This window comes from Clupea harengus, chromosome 14 (genome assembly GCF_900700415.2).
Source record: "Clupea harengus chromosome 14, Ch_v2.0.2, whole genome shotgun sequence".
NCBI lineage: Eukaryota > Metazoa > Chordata > Actinopteri > Clupeiformes > Clupeidae > Clupea > Clupea harengus.
Window position 1 is genome coordinate 17680338 of NC_045165.1, and position 25113 is coordinate 17705450.

At 42.7% G+C, this 25113-nt stretch overlaps 3 protein-coding genes across 4 annotated transcripts in view; 2 read left to right on the forward strand and 1 right to left on the reverse strand.

Moving 5' to 3' along the window:
• The first annotated feature begins 296 nt into the window (after positions 1-296).
• larp1b (La ribonucleoprotein 1B) lies at positions 297-12690 on the forward strand. Of its 2 annotated transcripts, XM_031580730.2 has the most exons (12): positions 297-731; positions 2070-2311; positions 3608-3661; positions 4276-4638; positions 6899-7013; positions 7168-7325; positions 8178-8284; positions 8472-8635; positions 8891-9035; positions 10315-10424; positions 10773-10900; positions 11417-12690. In XM_031580730.2, exons 1-12 carry the CDS (start codon positions 518-520, stop codon positions 11849-11851), a joined length of 2235 nt encoding a protein of 744 aa, XP_031436590.1. In that variant the 5' UTR covers positions 297-517; the 3' UTR covers positions 11852-12690. The 2 variants fall into 2 exon arrangements, with proteins under 2 accessions (XP_031436590.1, XP_031436591.1); XM_031580731.2 differs by lacking the exon at positions 3608-3661 and having other exon boundaries at positions 301-731.
• A 1192-nt stretch (positions 12691-13882) lies between these two features.
• On the forward strand, positions 13883-19875 carry pgrmc2 (progesterone receptor membrane component 2). Its single transcript, XM_012836772.3, has 3 exons — positions 13883-14268; positions 17846-18001; positions 19537-19875. Exons 1-3 carry the CDS (start codon positions 13917-13919, stop codon positions 19632-19634), a joined length of 606 nt encoding a protein of 201 aa, XP_012692226.1. The 5' UTR covers positions 13883-13916; the 3' UTR covers positions 19635-19875.
• pygl (phosphorylase, glycogen, liver) overlaps positions 17273-25113 on the reverse strand; it is an 11047-nt gene continuing 3206 nt past the window's right edge. The window contains exons 3-5 of the mRNA XM_031580735.2: positions 24764-24769; positions 20048-20051; positions 17273-17355 (exon numbers count right to left, since the gene is read on the reverse strand). Of these exons, the coding sequence (XP_031436595.1) occupies positions 17288-17355; positions 20048-20051; positions 24764-24769 (78 nt within the window). The 3' untranslated portion in view covers positions 17273-17287. The remainder of the gene's footprint in view (positions 17356-20047; positions 20052-24763; positions 24770-25113) is intronic.

Sequence of the window (25113 nt, forward strand, 5' to 3'; positions counted from 1 at the left end):
GTGTTTTGTGTTTAGGCATGTACCCTAGAAATCATCGAACTGTGACCGCTACAACAGCATAACATCCTGACAAACTATTTTCACTACATTCGCTCACCCTTTAGCAACCCTGTAGCACATACAGACTTGTTCATCTGCAGGTATGCCCTACCTACACGACTGACAGCAAACTCATCATGGACGTAATGTGCTATTACTTCACCATCTCTGTAGCAGACATGCAAATGATCACACACACAAATTCATTTCCATTGCCACTGAAAGATATTCCTTTGCTGGGTGTTCATTTCCTGCATCACTGGCTTCCAATGCATCCTGCAGGAAGTGATCTCTGTTTCTGGCATTCTCTGTCGCCCAGTCATGGAGTAAACTGTGTGATACATTGTCACTCTAGATTATCATTATTGTTTATACCCTGGAGCAAAGAAATACTCTTTTCTGATTGGCTGACAGGTGTCCATTAATTCTCCGTAATGGGGCACCTATTAACTAATTTTCAAATAGCATTGTCACGCGCATGATTGTGTGTTGGGTTTCATTAAAAAAAAAAAAAAAATGTGTCTGCCAGGCTCTTGAGGGCAGCAAGGTGGTGGAGATGGTGGACGAGCAGATGCGGGCTAAGGAGGACCCCGAGCAGTGGCCCATCCCCACGCTGGACATCCCCCGCACAGACTTCACCCAGCTCATCAACTGCCCTGAGTTTGTGCCCCGACAGAACCTCTCATCCTCAGGTATGTCCCGCCTCAGACTTCAAGCTCAGGATGGCAATGATTTAGCACACCAGTAGTTTCAAGGTTCAAGTCACAATTATTATAATTTTTTTCTTTCAAAAAGTTGTAGTTGATTGTCATGTAAGGGATAATGGCGGACACGGCTTTTGGATAGCAGAACATAATGCGCGTTCAAGGTGGTGTGGCCATTACTATGCTACTATTGCTACTTGAACGTCGTGAAGTCCATTATGCTGCTTATACTACGGTTGCCACACTTGCATTATGTTAATTTGCAGAGATAATTTCCACGTTATGATCGGTAAAACTGACTTGTTCGTAGAACTACTTTCAGGGTTGCCAACTACGATGCATTTGGCGTGAGGCACACTAATTTAGATGAATGTCGCGTTGTGACCGTTACAAACCCCCAATGAATTTGGCAAATTGATATGCATGTTTAATATGGTCAAAAAGCTGGGACTCAAAAGTTAATTGACGTTCTAAAGAACACATCACAACTGAAAATTCAACCAAGCCGTGGTGTAATGTTCGTCACAAAGTTGTAGTTGATTGGTTTGCACTGTTTTTGTGCAAATCAATGACAGAGTTATTGAAATATTTGACTTGACAAGCATGTCAACTGCGAGGACCGTTTTTAATATATTATTGGCCCGAGTTTGTGTTACTATACTTGCCTGGAAATAAATGTAGGCTTATATGATTGAGGTTCCATCTGCACCTTTGGCAGAAGCCCATGAGGGTGTATCTGACTCGGCCAATAGGAATATGTGCCTTTTTTTTGTTTTGTTGAAATTGTTTCATAACCTCCTAATATAACCCAGCTGTGTGATGCTGTTATATTTGTGATGTTTGCAACTTTTATGGATGCAAAGCACTGTTCTCAGGGGATTTCCTATAGAAATATATTATAGTGCAGACAGGCCCACACACTTATTTACAGTGTTGACGGGACGTTAGAGCAGTCAGGGCAAGATACGGAACCACAGGAACGCCTGGGCTGTGTTTGGTCAAATTTGGATCATTCTGCACGTTGTGTAGGTTCTTCCGCTCGTGTTTAGTGACACTTAAATTATGGTCATTATGGTAATTGTGATCCCTCAACTGGGATGATTGATATCCATCGTAAAATAAAAAGTCACGGGGTACCCTGGGAAACGAGGAGGCTGTGAATGGAAGAATAAATGCTTCTAAGTCTATTTTTGTTTAAACCTCATCTCTCGTAACTTTTGATTTATCTCAGTTAATGCTCCCACCTCACCAAGGCTGTGAAAATATCTTTCATAAGAGACTGCGAATTCTTCTTTGTGGTCTCTGATTGGTCTGCCCTTTCCTCAGTGTCGACCTCGCCCACTAAAACCACCAATGACGATGCGGAACCCTCTGGCAAATCCAAAGAGCCACCTGCGACGGACCCTACCTCCCAGCCTCCGGGCTCCTCAGCCCTGCCTGAGGTTCCGTCTGGTTCCAAGGTCAATAGCTCTGAGCTCAAAGGCCCGTCTGCCAGCGTGGCGGAACCAGAAACGGAGGAGTGGGTCCAGGTGGAGAAGAGACATCGCACCTCCTCAGGAAAGACTAAGGTACAGTCAGTCTCTCACACTGCACCTCTGTCTCACTTTCCTAACTCCATATATCTCTATCATCCCAGATCTTGATCTCTCGTCAGATATCATATGATATCCACGGTTCCCGATCATATCTCTCCGATCAGCTACCCATCTCTCTCTCTCTCTCGAACCCTCGATCGACGCTACTAGTCACTTCATCTCTATCTCTCTTCATCTCTATCTCTCTATCAGGCTTACCTTTAATCCCTTCCATCTTAGACAATCACACTTTTCAGATCCTCGGTCATCCATATCTCTATCTCTTCATCTGTATTGTTCTGTCTATCCCTCTCAGACTTTTAATCCTGCTCACGCCATCCCCTGCTCCATGTCACTCTACCCTTTTTTTCTATTAGCAGCCCCTGTTTACTTCTGCTAACTCTAAAGGTTAAGCTATGGCTGTTTGGGTTTTTTCACTTATAGATACAATACAGAGTTCCCGTTAGCTGATGTAATATCGTTTTTTGCCCGGTAAAATGTATTTAAAAAATACAACAAATTTAAAACGTGCTGGTCTAAATGCCCGGTAATAATACTCATACTAAACGTAGCTACAACGTAAGAGTGTGACTTAACCTGAAGGGGCAACTGAGTCAGCTGACGCACCTCTCATTGATTCCAAGCGCACACGACAAAGCGCTCCCCAGTTATGGCGGTTAAACTTTTGCAACAGCATGCAAAGTGCTTTTTTATGAGTTCATCGATCTGTATCTGACTGAGCTTCATTGGCTCAAATTGCCTGTGTTCTGCCTGTGTCAAACGTGCCAGCAGAGGGGCTTCCTTGCAGAATCAAATTAAGACAACACTGCAAAGTCATCTGGAGGAGGAGAGTGTGAAACGGCTGGTGCGCATTGCGCATGTTTGATTTCAAGTGGGCAGCAGAAGAGTTCACTTACTGTTCGCTTTGCTAAATCGTTACAGTTCAGGAAATAGTCAAACTGATTTGAGGTCGTAACATAGTTGTTGAAACGTGTCCAGTACGTTTCAAATTTGTCTTCAAAGTCATCATCTTTTTCTGCAAGCAAAGGTCCTAGCGGAAACCCTAGTACAATTTTGTCCCTCCTCAGTGTCCTGCATGGATTCCATACCAGCACTTTCTGTGTCACCCTAATGAACTAACCTTTGGTCTCCATCCATTGGGTCCCTGTTTCATATTCACTCTCCCCTCACCCATCCCGATCTTGTCTCCTGTGCTGTCTGTCCCCTTCTGTCCCCATCTCTGTCCCCTGGCTCATTCTGTCTCCCCACACTAATTTTCCTGCTGTCCAGTACTGTGATGGCACTTCTTCCCCTGAACCCACTGCCCAGTGCATCCCATCACCAGTTGAGTACCTCTGTTCACCACGCATCCCTTTCTTTCTTTTTCTTCTTTGTTCTCTCCCTTTTCCTTTGTTCTCCCGCTTCCTTTCTTCTGTATCTTTATTGTTTTATATTCCAAGCTCTGCTATATCCTAGAGTAGTGGTGTGTAATCAAATAACGATAGCCCTAATTCGGCTACTTTGAATTGCAAATGCTTGTACTGGCTTAGCAGTTTACCTAGTAGCATAGTACAACTGGTGAGTTGTCTATTTAATGCACTGGTGTCAGCTTTCTGAAGGCTTTGAAATGGAGTTAAAAAGTTAGTTAAAGGTGCAGTCTGTGATTCTAATTCAATTGACATTTTTTGTCAAATTCAGCGAATTATTCCTCATGGTCTTCTACCTGTGTCCGCTCAGAAATACAAAAGGTGACTCGGACCTAGCTGTACGCTATTCTAGCCAATCATCGTGTTGGGTCAGGAGCACGGAAAGGAGTGGTGTAATTTGCTTTGCTGTTTAATTAGCACAAATAGCAACAACCTTTTTGCCAGAATCACAGACTGCACCTGTGACCTTGGTGTCCCTTACATCCTGTGCATTCTTTAACCTAACACTTGGTTCTGTCTGGGCATGTTCAGGAACGTTCAGAGCCGGCCCAGACCGTGCCACGACCCAAGGCTGAACCACAACTAGAGGAACTGGATTTCATGTTCGATGATGAGATGGAACGCCTTGGGGCGCCTCGCAAGAACACCTTCACTGATTGGTCCGACGAAGATTCCGACGACGAGCTGGATGACAACGATGTCAACAAGATCCTGATCGTTACACAGACGCCACCCCACATGCGGAAACACCCCGCAGGCGACCGCACAGGGAACCACGTCTCCCGTGCCAAAATCACCACCGACCTTGCCAAAGCCATCAATGACGGTCTGTATTACTACGAGAAAGACCTCTGGGACGAGGAGGAGATGCAGCTGGACTGCGCCAACATCAAGGTACACATGTCTATGTTGGTGGTCTATGTAAAGAAACACCTGCCACAAACATAATTTAGATTCTTAAGGTCCGCTTTAATGAACAATCACAGATAGTCTCCAACGTCTCTCCAGAGTCTCACTTTGAACTCCTGATTAGTGGTGTAAAAAATGTGATGGCTATCAGGCTTGTTCTCCCATGCTCCACCATAGAACTCTATAACCTCTCACTCCAGTGTTGGATACAATCAGATCATGCCACGCCACCCCATCCCCCACCCCAAACTGAATTTCCTTTGAAAAGACACACACACACACACACACACACACACACACACACACACACACACACACACACACACACACACACACACACACAACTCCCAGCATGCAGCACTTCCCAAAATAACCCCTTATTTATTGCCATCTTTGCCCTGCTCCTAGTTGTGTGACACCATACGTGACACTACAGCTGGGTGCTTATAAATTCACTGCACACCCAGGAGAAGAACTGGGCCAAAAGGATCTAAGTGTGGCCCCGGGCTTTGAGTTATAGTTAACTTCTGACATAACATGGTTTCTTCTTTCTCTACGGTGGCAGTCAGATCTATACTGTTGCAGTGAAATTGGGAGATTGGGAAATAGTGCCACGTCAAAAGAAATCAGCACCTGCTTTCAGCATGGCTGTAGGCACCTACTTTAGTTATTATCAGTGTGTTATCACCTGAAGTTATCAGCACTTTTTCCATCAGTTATCAGTGTGTGTTTTGTCTTCTCTTTGAAAACAGATGGAAAGTGCACAGAGGGAGAGAGAGACATAGAGGACAGGGTCAGGGAGAAGAGAAGGATAGAGAGGAAAATGAAGGAAGGCAGGAAGGAGAGGAAAGGAAGAGAGAGGAGATGCTTCATCTGGTCATTCAGGATATTAGATTTGCTCACTTTTATCTCTGCAACTCCTGGACCCAGCCTGTCCAATGTCCCCTAACCTCTTGCTCTCTGAACGAACGCACCCACACTGAGAACTATTAAAGCTAAACCAGCTTTATCCGCACAGACACACATAGCCTTGTGTTCATTTTAAATACTTCAAATGCCATGAACGCTGGTGTTTAAGCCTAAAGCCTCAAGCTAGTCTGACAGATATGGTTCATAATGTTCTTTAGTGTGTGTGTGAAAAGTGACAGTTGTGTTCACATGCCAAGGTCGCATGGATGAATTTTTTTTTCCTTTTTTTTTTTTTTTTTTCTCTGCCTTTTCAATTTAAGGTCCAAAGTTCAAAGTCCGGCAGCTCGATAAAGCCTGCGAGTGTGTCGTTCTCTTTACAGAAGACTTGAAACCTTGCTTTGTGTTTGTCATGCATTTCTGGGTTTCATACATACCATAAGGAAACATACCGCTAGAATTTCATGATGTGAAAGTATGTATGGAACCTATAGGGTCTGTTTCAGAGTCCATGGTTGTCTTAAGAGAGATAAGGATATGGCACCTTTTATATACGGCGCCCAAGCCCACACCATGTCCTCATGCATTAACTTTATTATTTGCATGTGGTCTTCTGTTGTGGAGTTTATGTAATGTACAGTAATAATTTACAGTATGTTAGTGTTATTTATAATGTTAGAGAATCTCTTTCATGAATTAATCTTTGTTGCCAAATTGGTTGGCAATGTTTTTATGATATCCTGAAATGTTTTATGGCAATAATGATCCTCCATAAATTACTACTTTCATGCATGAAGGTGTCTGATAGACAAGTCTGTCTCTCGTAATAATTTTTTTTTTTTATGTACAAATAAAAATATGTTAAATGTTGGATTGCCAAATGGATTTATAGTCTTCTTTGGTGTTCTACGAGTTAGGATGCAACTGTAAGAAGTAGCATTACCCACAGAACGCCCTATCTAAAGATCTTTTTGCTTGACTTAAGTAGTGATAGTAGATTGTTGTGCTCTTTGCACCTGAGGTAGTGGTAAGCAGTAATCTCTCCTATTGATGTAGCTTGCTGTGTGTGGGTGTGTTTGTCTGTTTTTGTCTGTCATGATCCTCGTATTTATGTTTTGTGAGTCTTTTTACATTTATGTTGATTCTAGTAGAAATAGTAGGCCATAGCAAAGCACACTGTTCAGGTTTAAAATAAGTTGTTATTAGTGCAGACGTGTGGATGTGTAGTTACAAAATGTTTCACAGTTGTTGAATTTGACCCTCCTGAAAGGTTGGGAAATCCCTTTAGTCCATTTTTAACAGCGAACATGCATTCAGTCTCGGTCTGCCTGACTTTCAGGAGGTGGAGAACTTCAAGAAGTTGAACGTGATCAGTCAAGACGAGTTCAACACCCTCGCCCCCAAAACGCCCGTGGATGCCTACCAGGATGTTCCCACACCTCCCCCTGAACTTGGTACAAACACAGAGAAAAATACACAGACACACACAATTCTTAAAACTTCAGCCAGTATAATACCAAACTCACACACAATTGCAACACACCTTTGAGACATTATTCATTGTTGTTTATGTGCCTGACCACCTACTCCTCCCCTGACTCCAAGCAGACGAGGCCAGTATGGCTCACTCTCTCCCCAAGATAGTGCCCGATTCTCCTGGCGGTCCCAGGACCCCACATACCCCGCGCACACCCGGACGCCAAGACCCCAGCAAGATGCCCCGCTTCTACGCAGTCATCAAGGAGAGCGGCGAAATCGACGAAAAAGTAAGAACCACTGGTCCTCGTACACAGAAGATTTATTTCTGGCAGCTTGTCATTTGTATAAGGTGCATTTAACACATCACATAGACAAATAAGGAAAGACAGGAAGTAAATGCTGTGGACTGTGGTCTGTAGAGGAGGAAGAAGTGTTTTCAATCCTGTATACAAAGTTCCAGCAGTAGTTCTGGCATAGTATGCTGTGCATGGGAGGAATCTCTGAGACTAAGTGTGCCAAGCAAAGATATTTAAAACATAACATTCATTCCAAAGGGGTTCAAAAAAAGTTTCTCATCTGTGTATAAATTCTTTTCCAGTTAGTCATCTAACTGTGTTTACAGTCTACATACAGAGGCTTGAAAAAGTGTTCAACCCCCCTTTTTATTTATTTAAATTTTAGTAGACAAATTGCTCTTTTAGCCTTAAGTATATAAATACTGATTGTGAAAATATGTGTAACTATCTTTTGCAAATGGTGATGACTTTCAGGGAGTCGAATATTTTTGCAAGCCACTGTGTGTGTGTGTGTGTGTGTGTGTGTGTGTGTGTGTGTGTGTGTGTGTGTGTGTGTGTGTGTGTGTGTGTGTGTGTGTGTGTGTGTGTGTGTGTGTGTCTATATATGTGTATATATATATATATATATATATATATATATATATATATATACACGTGTGTGTGTTTTTTTTTTATTAGGTTTTAATCATTGCGCATGCTTAAGAATTAAGAATGCTCAAGAATGGTCTTGTCTATAGTAGAGTGTTGTTGTCTTTCGTCAGTCGAGCGTGTGTCTAATAATGTTTTTTGCTTGCTAATGATATCTGCTAATTAAGAGCTATGCGCCCTTCCTCCCTCCCTCAGACCCCCAGGAAGAAGAAGACAAGGCACAGCTCCAACCCCCCAATGGAGTGCCACGTGGGCTGGGTGATGGACTCCAGAGAGCACCGGCCTCGAACCTCCTCCATCAGGTCTGCTACTCAGGGGTTCCTCAGCAGGGGTTCCCAATGATGCCCTATAAGGGATTCCCAAACAGGCATTCCTATTCGAAGACATAACGATTTTGGCTACCAGTAGTACCAACCCAGTAAAGAGGTTGTAGCTTCCCCCTCTAACCCCCCCCTCTCTCTGTCACTCTCCCTCTCTCTCTCTCTGCAGTAGTTCCAATGCATCCCCCTCTGAGGGTGCCCCTATTCTGTCGGGGAGTTACGGCTGTACCCCTCAGTCCCTGCCTAAATTCAGGCACCCCTCACACGACCTTCTGCGTGAAAACGGATTCACCCAACAGGTGTATCACAAGTACCGCAGACGCTGCCTGAACGGTGTGTACACACACACACACAGTCGCACACTCACAGGCAAACATTGATGTGGTGTGCCAACAACACATGCATTTAATTTATACTCCATCACAGCACACTATTATTATGACCAAGCTGACAAAATGAAAGCATATTTTCGCAGTCCATGACATACGATCAGAAATTCCCACAAACTTCACCACATTACCACTTTCCCACAATGTTCTCATTGTCATGCCCCTCCCCATTTGTTCATTCTTGTTGCTGTGTCTTTAGAGAGGAAACGGTCGGGAGTGGGCCAATCTCAGGAGATGAACACACTCTTCAGGTTCTGGTCCTTCTTCTTGAGAGACAACTTCAACAGGAAGATGTATGAAGAGTTCAGGCAGTTCGCCGTGGAGGAGGCCAAGGAGAACTACAGGTCCGTCTGGAACACAGGCCGTATTGTTTGAGTTTAGATAACCTCAACCCTGGCATCATAATAGGAAGCAGCTCATGCCAATTATCTTATCGTCTGTCAGTTTGAGCCCATTGCTTTTTGACTTATGGACATCATGGGCTCATTTCAAAAGTAAAGTGACTGGAAGTATTTTTTTTATTATTATTTCCAATAAGGCCCATGTGTCAGTACTGTGTAAATACTTTTGAACTCCAAAAGTTAGTTGTTCTGTGTAACCTCTCTGTCGCCAACTGACCAAAACGATTAGAAATGCGCATACACCAGACATAAAGTTGGCGTGGAGGAACGCACATTCTCAAGTTCATTTCACTCTTTGATACGTCCGACCGTGAGCGTCTTTGTGCGTACGCAACGTTTGTGCGTCTTTGTGCGTACGCAACGTTTGTACACGAGGCCCCAGTTCTTTTTTTACTATGCATGCTCTGGCTTCAAAAAGCACTTGCTGCACAGAATCTATCTGATTTGAACATTATGGTGATTTTTGTCTGTATTTCTTAACGTAAGGGCATGACTCCATGCTGTGTGCGTACGTATCGTAGTCATTGCGTTTGAAGTAAAGTGTCCTGTTTTGCCCCCGCACTGGAGCAAACAACCCTGGCATGCTGAAGCATATAGTTTGATGTGAGTAGTTCGTGGAAAAGGGCAATAATATCAGGGTATCAACTGCATAGCCGTGCTTTAAAAGCAGCGGTTCAGCACCTGCCAAAGCGGCATTCCTTTTCAGACACGTCAGTGGGCGGGCGGTGTGCAATGGGCGTGCCTGAAGTTAGGGGTATGGCAAAAGTCTGCAGGAATTTTAAAAGATTCTTAGTGGCTCAGAGGATTACGTGTAAAATCTTAATCAGGGCTTTCTGCTTCCCAACCTCGTTAAAAATAGCCCAATGATTTAGCGCAGTGAAATCTTGTTCAATTCGATGTTTGAGTAGTTACTACTCTGAATGGTGTCATACATATCACTATGCTTTGAACCTACTGCTTTTACTATATATATTATACATTTTTAAATGTGTATATACAGTTGAAGATAAGTGCACACAAATGCTGCACAGTTACTCACAAAACATATTTTGAAGTTGCCTTTTTGTAAACATGTACCGTAAAGTCACGCACACCACTGACCATGACACACGGTGTTATAGCGTACACGTGATTATAATTTTTTCTTGTATCGTATCATACATGTGATTTACTATTTTGCCATATGATATCTTGCATGTAAGTTTAAATGTATTTTCAACAGGTATGGACTGGAGTGTTTATTCCGGTACTACAGCTACGGATTGGAGAGGAGATTCAGACAGGATATTTTTAAAGACTTCCAGGAAGAGACACTGAGAGACTATGAAACGGGTAATGAAAGTTATTTTTTTTTCATTGTTGTTGTTTGTCTGTTTCGGTGAACATTATTAGCCATGATTGAGAATATCTGTCTTGAGAAATCTAAAGACTGTGGCGATTCGCCTCTGCTGTTCTGTGGTGAGATGGAACATGCAATTTGTCACATAAACGCACGTATGCAGTGGTTAACCCTTGCTCCCTCGACGTGTTGATCTTGGAAGTCATCATGGAGGTTGAAGGCACCGCAGTACAGTATCTTAGATAAACAGCGTTTGGTAAGATTATGTCTCCAGGTCACAGGTCATCAAAGCTGAATTAAAAGTTTAAATGGAGACTCAAATGCCTGTGTTGTGTGTTCAGGCCAGCTGTATGGACTGGAGAAGTTCTGGGCATTTTTGAAGTACTCTCAGATGAAGAAACAACCCATTGATCCCAAACTGCAAGAACATCTCAACAAATTCAAGACTGTTGATGACTTCCGAGTAGTGGTCAGTTATCTCTCTGTGTGTGTGTGTGTGTGTGTGTGTGTGTGTGTGTGTGTGTGTGTGTGTGTGTGTGTGTGTGTGTGTGTGTGTGTGTGTGTGTGTGTGTGTGTGTGTGTGTGTGTGTGTGTGTGTGTGTGTGTGTGTGTGTGTGTGTGTGTGTGTGTGTGTGTGTGTGTGTGTGTGTGTGATCATATAAGTAATTTCCTGTATTTTTCTCTCGTGATCTATTTATTTGTTGGTGATGGTCCTTCTTTATATAGACATTATAAATCAGCTGAGGTTTGTCTTTTCCATTTTTCCATTTTTTTTCACACGACCATGTTTTTTCCCTGGTATATCACATTGGTAAACACAATGTTGAGTTTGTCATACCCAGTGTAGGTCCTTATTGATAGGACTCTGAATAATTTGCTGTGAAATGTACTGAGATGCTCAGATCTGTTTCAATTACTGCGTGTGTGTGTGTGTGTCTCTCTCTCTCTCTCTCTGTGTGTGTGTGTGTGTGTGTGTGTGTGTTAGCCTCCCATGGGAGAGGAGGGAGGCAGGAGGAGACGACACTCATCCTCTGCTGGCGACGAAGGGAGGCGAAGACGACACAACTCCAGTTCGTCCAGTTCCAAGCCCGCCCCCGGCATCAAGAACACCAATCAGACCCCAGCTTCTGCATCTGCCAAAACCACCTCCGCCAATCCCAGCTCTGCCCCAGCCACTGCCAAGACCCCGGTGGCCAATGCTATTGCTGCTCCTGCTGCTCCTCCTGCTGCTGCTGCTGCTCAGGCCGCCACAGCCTCTTCAGTCAGTCAAAAAACTGTGCCCTCAAACACCAAGACCTCCTCCAGTGAGTCTGCGACCACTCGAGGCGGACCCAAAGACAAGCCCAAGCAGAACACCTCCTCTGATGCCCACCGTAAGGAAGCCGCCAAGCCCAAAGATGGGCAAATGCCAAATAAATGACCTCCCTCCAGGGAACTCTGCCTTAGTTAGTGGTTCTCCACCCAGGGACATGTCTCTACCTTACCTGTCTCTACTTAACTCTTTCAGGTAGACTCGGCTTGAGTGCCAGAGAAAATGGAGACATAAGGTTAGCTTTAACTGTCCACACCTTAAAGTTTCAGGTGTGACGCAAGTCAGTAAAGAGTCCCATTTTCAACTCGCGTGCTGTTTTTAGGACGTTAACTTTGTGTCAAAGATGATGTTTAGATCACGTCATTGCACAGTACGAACAGTTTTTTTTTTTTTTTTTTTTCTTCTTTATTTCTTCTTCCAAAAATAGGATTTTCAATCAGGCACCAACTGTAAAGATCAAGGGAGGTGACGCTAATCATGTTATTTTTCAGCTGTAAAAGTTTACAGAAAATGCATTCCTGCATTGAAGGCATTTCTTGTTACTTTGGAAGGATGCCTAACACATTTTTAAAAAGGATTTATCAACAGCTACTTAACTCGTATCAGGAGACAATTCTCATTTGACATTGCATTGCCTCTCTGTTTGTCGCAATATATGTGTGCCAAGTCAATTATATTACAAGCTAACAACAATCTTATTTCTCTAAAACACCTAAAATGATGCAGGGACATCTCCTCGAGGCTGACACTATATTCACAACATACAGTTTAGTGCTTTCCTTTTTGTAGGTTTATGAAATATTGTGATAAAATGCTATGTAATCAACAGAAAGCGCAAACAATACAGAAAAACATTTCCTTTCAATGACTGTCAAGTTATGCTTGACATAAAATGGTGGAGGTTGATCAACTGAAAAAAAGTTTTTCTGAAGCTATGACCCTTATAATCTGAAAAAAAAAGAAAAAAAAAATCCTATTATGCTGTTTGCATTGTGTGGCTGCTTTTTGGGCAAAGATGTCCTCTTTAGTTAAGACCGAGTTGGTTCGGGATGGAGCTGGGACTGGGGTAGGGTGTCAACATTTTATTGATTTTACTTAAATTAGAAAGTGTCTGTGTACTTGAAGATTTTTTTAAAGAAATTATATCTTTTAAAAAGAGGAATTTTATTTCCACAAAGTTTTGAATTCTATTTGGAAGTCAGATAATTTATTGTTGTGTATTATGTTTTATTTGATCTGAATGACTTAAACAAAAAGGATCATAATTTTTAAGCCTTGCATTTATTTGAATTGTAGAAGCAGTAGAAACCGTACATGGTGCATCCTCTTCAATTGTGTGTTTGCTTTCTCTAGCAGGGAGATGCTTTCTGTCTTTAAGAGCCTAAAAGTCCTGAATGTAACATATTTAGTCATGAAAAACTGTACATAAAAATTAATTCGAAATAGCTTTCTTTTGATTTGATAAGTTAATTTTTTTTCTTTATCATAGTATTTGTGTGTGTGTGTGTGTGTGTGTGTGGCTTTAGTGTTGGTATGCATGTATTTTTTTTGTGAACTGTAAAATGTAAAAATGCATATAAAATGATAAAATCCAAGCATCTGTTTCATGTGTGGCGTTTGTCTTCAGTTGCACATCTTTCTGGATTCACAAATAAACAATGAAATACAATATAATTGTAAATTCAGAACTACACAACTTTGCTCCTCTCGAGATTAATGCAATTAGTGTTCTGTTAACGAATCATCCAAATCATTTGTAGCTGCCCAGGGATCAGGGTACATTGACGACCGGACCGATCCTAAACGCAGATTGCGTTTTTAAGTGCCAAGATCACAGTTTCAACGAGTTGATAAAGTAGGTGTAGTCTATTTGGGGGGGAAATATTTCGCCATAATATTTATGTGAGTTTTTTTTGTGCAATTTCATCGAGGTCCAGTTTACCTAGCCCCTTCCCATTAATGGATTGGGGTATTTTTGTCCGCCTTGAATTATTCTCGCCCCTTTGTTCTAGCGCATGGTCTGTGTTTGTATTGTGTAGGCTGTCAGTTGAACATATCCGGAATTACTACAACTCCCAAGCATGGCGCCATCATGAGCGACGTCGGCCAATAACATTTGAACCACAGTTTGAAGTGGGCGAGTCTGTTGTGTGTAGAAGCGCTATCGTGCAGTATGGCGGACGATGGAGATGGTAGGGGTGGAGCAGCAGACACAAGTGGTGGTGGGCAGGGTACAACAGAGGAGTTGGATCCAGGGCCCAGTCTCGTCGGGATGCTGTTTAATTTCTGTGTTTTAGTTGTAATTGTCGCTATTTGCTATGGAATTTACCGACGGTGGTTTAGGAGACTTATCGGTGCTGACGCGGCCCAGGGAAGCGAGGCCTTGTCTCTGCCTAAGATGAGAAGACGTGATTTCGGTCTGGATCAACTAGGGGAATATGATGGTGTTCAAAACCCTCGGATCCTTATGGCTGTGAACATGAAAGTCTTCGACGTTACTACTGGCAAAAAGTTTTATGGTCGTGGTAAGGACTTTTACACCGTACAGTCCAATTTCTTTCAGAAGTGTGTACAATGCTAGTATGCTAGTAATTGTTAGCCAAGTTTAGCTATTCAAGTTATTTTCGAGCTTAGTGACTAGCCAAACACGCTAGCCAACTTCGGCGCTATTTTACGCCTTAACAATATCACAGGTTGAGAGGCCAGTAAAGCTAGCTACTCCACATGCAGGGTCAAATCTGAGAATATTGTTAGTGTAGTTAATGCCAATGGTCATTGTGTGTCGGAGACCTTGAGACAACAATAAGCTTAATAATGAAGTTATTTTTTGCATACATTTACGAATATCTTTGTTAACAAATCAGCTACTTTCCCTCTCTTTGGAGACTCATTTGAAACATTGGAGTGGCTAGCTACTTAGCTTGCTACCTTATAACGTTAGCTACTGCTACCTGATGTTTGCAACGTTAACATTAGCTTGTTGTAAACTAAGCTTTTTGAGATATGTCAACTTGACAAACGTTGCTTACCCGTCATACCAACAGTTGACAAACGGTATTTGTAGCTAATACTTCTATTATTGTGGAGATGGTGGGGTGTAGTCAAAGTATTTATGTTTAGTTTACTTTAGTAGCCCATAATGTTACATTTGAAAGCAGAAGTTGAAATAAGTGCCTCTAGTTTTGGGAGCAACGCTAGCTTGCTAGCTAACTTGCTTGCTAACCACCGTTTTCCAAGAGCTGACATTAGACAGGGCCGACACGGAGCGCCCTGTCAGATCTTTCAGATGTCGCCACTTGTTTGGTTGGCATATTGTGACCTAAAATAGGAAGGCGGACGAGGCTACCAGAAAAGCAATGTCAGTATCCCTGCCAGTAACGTTAGTGAGAAAGTCGCTAGCTTGCTACGTCCATTTAAAATTAGTTGACCCACCCACCAACCTCTGTTACATAATGGGCAGAGGGTCTTCATGTGCTAAATCAATGGATTTAACATTTTCGTTTATTTATTTGGGGAATAGGTTTTATGACGGTTCTTAAATCAGAAATAATTATCAAGCCCTATTCAGCATAAATTGTGTTGTGTTGTAGTCTAGACATGAGTGTCCTGTTCGCTAACAGTTATGGTTCGGGCATGCCAAGAAGGCATGGGCTAGACTGCTTACGTGCACTGAAATGTCGACAGACTTCCTTGACAAAACAATCAATTTGTTGTCCCAAACGTCGATTGCAGCATGTCTTGGAACCACTCGCATCTTTACAAGTTATCTGTGAACAGGTCATGGTGACATTGAGGTTTATTTAAGCCAAAGCGAGCTAGGCACTAGGAAGTAACGTCCACTGTGAAACTCGTGCAAGTTTTCACAGATGCGTCAGCTCTCCCGCGACTGTTTAGCGAGCCACGTCGGAGAAATGTTATCTGAATTATCCCAGGCGTTTATGAGAGTGGTGTTGGTACCATAAGCGGAGTTAACCTCTGTCCAGTATCGAACAGATTACTTGACGTGGTTTCTGTGTCTTTAGCAAGGTGTGTTTTCCCTTCTAAACAGAGTAGGTCTGCGTAGAAGTCAAAGTGAACCATCAGGTTTCTCAACGTGAGAAATGTCTCCATGCCACAATACACAAGGGAGCCAGTCTAAACTCAGCTGTTTTGCCACAAGCAGATCATATGATGAAACAACACAAATTAAAAGAACCTAGGCCTGTGTGCTTCTGCTTCTACTAGCACCCCTTTTATAGTTACAGCTGTTCCACATCACACAGAAGAAACACAAGCTAGTTACTGAGATTATCTTTTTGGTCAGTGCAAGTGAAGGTAAGTATATTGACAAATCAACAGTAGTCACATTATGGAGGAGGTCTGTCAAAGAAAGCTGTTTAGGTGCAGTCAGTCAGCTCTCCAGTGGACTGTCAAGAATCTGTTTCAGGCACTAATTACCTGAAGCCCGTAAACAGACACTGAAGGCATGGAGCAGGTTTTTGGCCAAAGGGTGGGGCATCCTGACCTGGCTCCAGTCCAGCTGTTTTGGGTTGTCTGTGTTTATAAGAGTGATCCTATGCAGCAAGGGGTGCTAACCTGCATTCTTAACATGGTCATGTGAGGCTGTAGGTGTTCCTATTTAGTGGTTGGTCGTAAATCCAAAAGTTTGAACTGCCATGTCACACCTTTTGGAGAGGCGGGGAGAGAGTCTCAAGAACATTCTTGAACTTTTTCTTTTTTTACTTCTTCAATATGCCGTTGTTTTTAGTTTGGTTCCTACTTGGCTTGGGCATTTCAAGCAATACTATTAGTATATCGTGGGAACTATTCTACTATTTGAACACCATACCTGTCAAGTCTCCCGTTTTATCCGTAAGACTCATGGATTTTCAACATTGCTCATGTGTCACGACGGGATTTTCACACTCAACACCATAGCATAATAATTACAAATCACTGCCGTGTTCGTGCTGTGCGGCTCACTATGTCTGCATCGAAGTTATAGCCTACTAGTCAGTGATCTGTCAATATTAAGCAGGTCTGCACCATCATCACTGAATACATAGACCTGTTTATGAAATGCTGTGCAAATGTAACAATATGCTTGCACATGTTGTCTTTTTGTATGTGTCTGTGGGGGTGGCTCAAAGATTTCAGGTACTGATCTCACAGATTTCAGTCATGTTAACAGGTATGACACACACACACACACACACACACACATACACACACACACAAAGAGTGACACATTCAAGCTTTACTTGGCAGAGTTTACACTGCACCTCGTTTCTGTTTATTTTTTGAAGGAGTTCTACACAGAACTTTTTGATGGCTGTTCTAGTCTTGGACTTTTCATGCTTCTTTTGTTTGTTCAGCATCATCTAAATCTCACAGCTCCACTTTTGTGCCCAAAGTGAGTCAACATAGTTGTGAGTCGCACATGCACACAATTAGATTGGTACTCTAAATTACCTGTGCAGCTGAAAACAGGCAACTTCTGCATCAATCTGAAAACATTTGTCCTTCATTAGCGATTCCCATCTGGGGAGGGACACCAATGTGTTTTCACTTCTTTGACAAGGATTCACGCTCCTTTGTATCTTGTGCTAAATAACAAGTATAATCCTCCATATGTAAAAATTTGGGTTTTCAAACTTCTTGCCCCACCAGCAGCCACTGGTCTTCCAACTGGCGCCACTTCAACGTAAAATTGTGAAAGGCTCTCTATAGAGCCAATGTTGTCCATTCTGGGCTACAGTAGAAACATGGCGGCCTCCGTAGAAGATGACCTACTCCCATGTGAAGGGGTCATTCTAAGCTAATGAAAACAAGGATTCGTAGTAAAGTTGTCGCACAGGTGATTATACACTAATAAAAACATAATTATGAATACAATATTCCATTTCTGCTAATAGATCCCCCTAAATCCTACACAATGATTTTTTTATTGAATGATTATTTGAAAATGATGACCCATCCCTAGTACCTAACCACCTCAGCTGGGTGAGTAATGCAAAGGTAACAGTGAGGTTACTTTGTGTGAACAGTACAGAAATTGGTGTGGAGTAAAGTTACCATTTTCTGCCCACTTATGCTGCCACCACCCCCTCCTCTCCCCTGCAGATGGGCCATACGGCATCTTTGCGGGTCGGGACGCATCTCGGGGCCTGGCTACCTTCTGCCTGGAGAAGAACGCGTTGCGAGACGAGTATGATGACCTGTCGGACCTCAATGCCGTGCAGATGGAGAGTGTCAGGGAGTGGGAGATGCAGTTCATGGGTAAGGAGGACTCTTAAGGCATATCCCAGCATTCATCCGTCAGGGAGAACTGCCACATGTGCAGCACCCCACACTCATCTCACTCACAGAGCATTCCCTGTTGACTCCTAGGCTGCAACCTCCTCACACACAAGTATCATATAAGTAAATGCATACACATACACACACACACACACACACACACACACGTCACCCATAACACTTACTCTTACAGACACACGTACACACGCTCTTACAAAAACACACACTCAATCAGCTGATGCTGGAATGGAGCCAGATCTGGCCCAGATTCATTCTTGACACACACACACACACACACACACACACACACACACACACACACACACACAGAGGCTCTAGTCTAGTCCATACCCAGGTTCCTCACTCAGCAGCCCCCAATGTGCCCAGAGGAGCAGATAAGAGCAGGGCCGTCATCATGTCCCTGCTCCTGCTGATTGCATTGTTCCATGCTTGTCATCACCCCTCTCGTCCGCTGTCACAGTTTTCACACTACAGGAGGAGGCCGGCTTGCATTCAACTGACAAGATTAGTTTGACTACCGCAATCGGTAAAACCTGTCAATTGATTCTGAGAAATGACAGGAGGAGGGCTTACTAGTGAAACCAGGCGACAACAGTTGACAACGGCTATCTTTAAACTGAATGGGATTGACTCCAGCTGCCAGCATCCGACAGTCCACAACGTTAAAATTCACAGCTATAAAACTGCTCACAATCAAATGTATGTCCATTGGCCTTAAATCCCTTATAAACTTTAGTTTTTTCTTTGTGACTGGCAAAAATTCACCATTATCATCATCAGAGTTGTGTAATACTCATGAGATCCTCTCTGAAGCCTAGGGAAGGTTTATGGCGATTGATGTTTGTGTTACCATGAAGCATGAGGTTGGGCACACTAAGACACCTGCGTTTGAGCGCACATGTTAAATAGAGCATGTGATACAACTCTTCTTGGGGGTGGGGGGGGGGTGCAGGGTCCAGGCAGTGTGTGGTCCTGTAGAGAAGTAGCTCAAACACAGTTGTGTTTTGTCTTGACGTCTTGGGGCGTGTGTCCATATAGTTTTTCTCTGGCAGGAAAGCGCTGAAGGGGCACTGGGGAGCATCACAAAAAGTTCTACCATGCTGCTTTGTTTGTTTCTATAACCACAATATCTTGACAACAGATCACCACTGTCATTGTATGACTAGCATTGTCCGGTTCTGATGACACCAGTGCCTTCAAGTCAAGAGATTTTCAACAAGAAGTGCTTGGACCGGCTGCACAAAAACAGCGGAGCTCTCTGAAAAAACGATGCTGGGCGCAGCTTTTTCTCTCTAGGCGTCCGCGTGCGTCCTCATACGCTCTGTCCTCATTGGGAACACTTGAAAAAAAGGCACTGGCGCACTGTATGGACGCACGCCCATATTCTCTATTTTACCCATGGTCCTGTTGCAAAATATGGCTACGTAGAATTGTGTTGTTTTTTCAGTGGTGTCTTATGTATGTTCTGATTGTTTTTTGCTCTGATTCTGTAGAGAAATATGACTACGTGGGCCGTCTGCTGAAGCCTGGGGACGAACCGTCAGAATACACAGACGAGGAGGACGTCAAGGATCACGCAAAGCACGAGTGACCCACCTGCCACACTCGCCCACCCCCCACCCCATGACCAAAGCCTGGGCCCAAGCAGCTGTATCCACCCTCTGTCCATTTTCCCAGACACACACACACACGCACACACACACACACACACACACACACACACACACACACACACACACACACACACGAGCGCATCAGGCTCCACATGGTGGTCTGCTGTACAACTGCACTGGCTCAGCGCTACATGTTCACAGCAGCATCTTACCCCCACGCTCCATCGTCCATTCAAACTTTTCTCCTCACCTCTCTGTCACAGTCCTCTATCTTCTCATCCCTTTTATTCTGTGGCTGTTCTGGCTCTTCTAGTCTCCTGTCCTCACTTCTACTCCTCCAGTATCTATCTGTCTCTCTCTCTCACTGCACCTCAATCCTTGTACACAAGAGCCAAGCTGCTTTGGGACCGAATCAACCAACTGGTGTGGGCCAGGAGGATGTGTGTGCGTGAGGGGGTGGGGGGTCTTTGGGAAGGCTGCAGGTTGGGGGGTTTGGGTATCGGACTGAAATGTCGGGGATTCGGGGGGGGAAAAAGGAAAAAAAAAGAAAACACATACATTCACGTACAGACACGTAAACAAAAAACACAGTTTTTTCCCCCCTCTCTCTCTCGCTCTCTCTCTCTTGTTTTTGCGGATGTCACTGTTTGTACCACAGTTCTTGCTAAGCCTTATAATAGTGTAAAAACACTGGACAGGTAGGGTGGGGGTGGGAGCTCTGTCCAGTCAGTCCTCAGTTTTTCACAGGGTCCTTTTCTCTGTTGTTAATTGTTCACTTGTGTTCATTTTTTTATATAACAATGATTATCATTATCTGTTTGAGCACCCATCTCACGAGCCTCTGAGCAATCAGTTCTCACACTTGTCCGCCGCCTGTGGGACACTTCCCTGTTTAATTCTGACGAATGAGAGAGAGGCAAGTACGAGATATTAACCAATCGAAAGGCCAGCTGAGCCATGACCTATCTAAAGCCGAGCGGAAAGGAATGGGGGTTGTTTTAACCATAGGTTTTGTATTGTATGTACTTCCAATGACAGTTTGTCACTATGTGATTGTATAAATAAGAAAAGGAGGAAATACTAGATTGTAATTTTTTTCTTTTTGTTTGTTTGTTTGTTTTGGAGGGTGGTTTGGGGATTGTTGCCATTAAACTACTTTTTGAATCACATTAATCTGAATGGCTGGTTCGGGGAAATAAAAGGGAAGGTCAGTCTGTTGACAGGTCTAATCATTTGACTGTTTACATGCCAGTCCGCGGAGGCCCCTACCACAAATGGTCCGAGTATTAATTGTGCCTTATTTTCTTTTTTTTTTCTATTACTAAAGTACTGAGCAGTCGAGGATTCAAAAAAGACAAAGGGGAAAAAGAAGAAGACAAACATAACATCCACAGTGAAAAAAAAAAAGACTGACAATGATATCCCCGTTATGTTATTTTTTTTTGTTTGGCGGTATTGTAGACAAAAAGAAAGAATGCAATCATTATCCATTACTATATCCAGGCTAAAAAGGCATGCTTGTGTCTGAGCACAAACAGACAACAAAGACTTTCCTTCGTCACAACCTTGTACATAGACTTTACAAAACTATTCAGTGTTACTGCCATATTTATGTAGTTGATGAGCTCCATGTACTACTGTGTTGTATTGGCCAAAAGCTCCATGCTTTATCTTCTGTTTTCTTGTCTTTTCCTCCTCTCTGGTTTTAAGATCTCTGATAAGGCTTTTTTTTTTTTAAGTGTGGGGGAACCACAAAATGAACGTGTAAAAGTGTTTTTTGAGGAATGGGAGGTTAGGTGGTTGGTGACAGTTAAGGGGGGGAGAGGGCTGACAATACAAACAAAACGATAGTCAATTCTGTAAATATGTGTATCATTTTATTAAAGCATGTGCAGCCATGTGACCTGCTGGGTTCCCAAGTCATTGTATTTAAAATGTTGGGTTTGTGCGCGTACGATATAGGGAAAAGGAAGTGTTAATGCATAAATAAATAAACGGATTTGGTTAATAATGGTGTTAGTTACAGTTTCTCTTGATTTGGGGGTACATAGACAAAGGTCTAGCTCTCTGTGGCTATTTCCTTGGATTTCTCTCCCATGCACACCTTACTGAGAAGTGACACCCATCCCTTGCCTCTCCCTAATGGTTTCCTCAACCATGACTTGGACACATGAAAAAAGACCAGCGTACTTCTGAAGAAGGCAAATCTGAGCAGGGTAAGCTGTCCAGAGCTGTTTATTTCCCAGTGTTGGGACACCTTTTCTTGCTCTCGCACCATCTATTGGCTCGGCCTGGTAGAGTCAGGAATCTAACAACCATGTAGCAGTTTTTTAGAAGGTCAGTGGGAATTCATTCCTGGGACCGCTTACTGTATACATGCATGGCTTGTCCAGTTGGCTGACGTTGGTCATTACTTGACATCTTGTAGATGGCTGCAACAGTTTGAAGGGATATTTATGGTAACTGGCCCACTTTTTATTTGTAACCTCCATTGTGATTGATCGTCTCTCACAACATGGCATGATGCTACTAAATGTCACACCTTCATAGCAGTTGCAGATGTCAGAAATTACGTAATTAAACCAGATGTCCAGCTGGCCTAATTTAGCATGACTTCAAATACTTTTAATAGATGGCCGAATTCAATTTAACACTGACAGGACTACGTAGGTGTGGTCTGTATGCTCTTTCAATTTCACTATAAAATACACTCCTTTCCTGTTTTTGACAGTGTCATCAGAAGCATTACCAGCAATGATTCATTATACATGTTTCCATTCCACCACAACTTCTGGTAAATAGCTAACACCACTGCATTCTCATCAGTATTTATTGGAGTGCATGACCTAAATACTTCTAAATGGTGGACAAACGTTTCAATTAAAGATAACTGAGCCACAAGGTCAGTGACCTGTGGGCTCTTGGGTTCATCCAAGTTTTTCCCTCATGTTCTAACATGCATCAGTGGGGTGATACGTTACACTCGCCAATGACCATTAATTACAACACACCACGGTATTGAAATACTACAAACACACTCTTTGCATATTTTTATATAGTTATATAGTTTGACTCTAAGTAGACTTAGGTAATTGAGTTAAAAGGATACGGTTAGCAGCTTTGAGGTTTAAGCAAATGGTGCTTTACCAAAATGATGGGACCAGTATGTGATTTGTATACTCTTCACCACGCAAGAGACACCACATTGCGTCCTCAGTATCACAACTTGTGTGACCTGTAAAATAGTGGGCAACAACTGCACCTTTGAGTTGTAAGGTTGTGGCCTGTCTGATAACTGGACTATCACAGATTCGGACCGTTGGAATGTGGACGCCCTCTGTCGGATGTCACCTAGTGAAGTTGCTGTCGGCATTAGACCCTCTCGCTTGAATGGGTACTGTTGCCTCTAAGAAGAACCTCCGGTCTTGTTGTGGATGTAACACTGTCCCAGATGTGCAGGACTAAACGCAATTGCTGATTTTTTTCCCACAAAACGAATGCAAAGTGAGACACGCAGCTAAATTGTCACCACTGCCGGCTTCGTCTTGTATCTGGTAAGTTAGCATGCTAGCAAAACAAATGTTGCACAGAAGGCTTTTGGTCACATCGTAACGACACGGTCTTGAAACTCTATATAACCAACCATATTTCGAGTCGTGAATCACTCTTAAGCCATCGTCTATATCACATGAACGTTACTGACTGCTGGATGTTTACATCCATGTTTGCGGCCAGGATTCAGATGCAATAATATCGCCTTAATATGTTTATTTTGAGCACTTTGCACGATTTACCACATCGTCACGTTTATGTCTGGGCCACGAAAATGGAAAGTAGTAATTGTAAATGTACATTTTCCTCTGTGCTGTTTTTGTGGTGTGTAGCTTTCACCAAAACTTTGTCATGCTGGTCGTTTGTTATACAACAATATTCAGGAAGCATTAATATGGCTGAATGAAGTAACCTATAGGCTACAAAATCAGGTCACAAATGTGAACCTTGTTGTGTGTGTGTAAAATTCACAACCAACCTAGCTGATAAAATTCCCTGCATAATATTCTTGACAGTACTTGACCTGTCTTGGCTCCATCAATTTTTGTTAGAGCTGAAATGATTCCTTTGTATGTGTTACTGAAATTGTGTGAAATGTATTGTGAAAATGAAGTGTGACAATTATCCCTGGTCTCTCCTTTGAATTCATTAGCCATGACTGGACACACAATCATTTGTATCAACACCTTAACTGTAGACCAAAAAGCCTATTTGAAGACAAACTGAGACTGAAAAAGTTACCTGGAAAAAAGAGTCTCCAGCCAAAATGTCTGCACAATGACAGCGTGAAAATATAGTAATTAGAAACAGCACAGGCAGAAATGCAGTAAAATGTTATAGCACACTCTCAAGGAAGGGGCACTTGGTACTTATAAATTATTTTAGGGGTTACGCAACACACTGCAGCTTCCCTCACATCTGCTTAAGAAGTAACTTTGGTTAAGTAGCAATACAGTTTGTGTACTACTGGAAATATTCTTGGTCAACATGTCCGCCTAAAAGTTTGAAAAAGTTAAGCGTTAAGAGAACAGTGATGTTGAACTTTAAGTGAGTTATAAGAACTCTTTAACACATGATAATGGCAAAATATAATCTTTTAACCATCTGAAACCTCATGATGTGGTGCTATTTTTAAGTGTGGACATTACTACAGAATAGTGGTGAGCTTAATGTGTTTTTGTTGTTATCCTTTTAAAGATAATAAAGGCCACAGAAGTTCTCAGCATGGCAGAGCACCTATCGCAGAGTGAACTGGACTACCCTTTCAAACTGCTGGAATATTTCAACGGCTTCAGAGTCTCTAAGGTTGTATGCAGTGGACTGAAAATCTCTTCGAAAATATTCCCATCAGTGTTGTTCGCAGGTCCCTTCACTGGTTACAGTCACACTGGAATTAAAACATTTGCCATTGTTGATTGATGTATTCTTGTACTGGAATGTACGAAATGCAACTGCTGAAGGAAAAGAAGGAACAAGCAACTCAGTCTGTCTGCAGACTCCCAAAACAAGGCACATGCCTTGCCCTCACGAGGGATGAATACATTTTTGTCAAAAGCCCTAAACAAGCATCTTGCCTTAAGGCAGTGGTTATCAAAGTGTGGGGAGGGGGCAGAGTTACATGAAGGGGGGTGCGGATTGAGAGGGAAAAAATTGAACGAGAACCCTAAACAACACACTATTGGTCAAATGAAATATGGCAGTGCTCATACAGAATACTAGCCTGCAACCTCTAACCTATTTGGTGATGAGGTAATAGCCTACTTAGCCTACTGGAACGATACAAACCCAATCATGAAACCATATTCGATGCGGCCAGAATTAAACAAGAGCTCTGCTTAATTGATCAAACATTTAACTGTTTAAGTTTCAACTGATTAATGAAATTAAATTGAAAATGTTTTAACT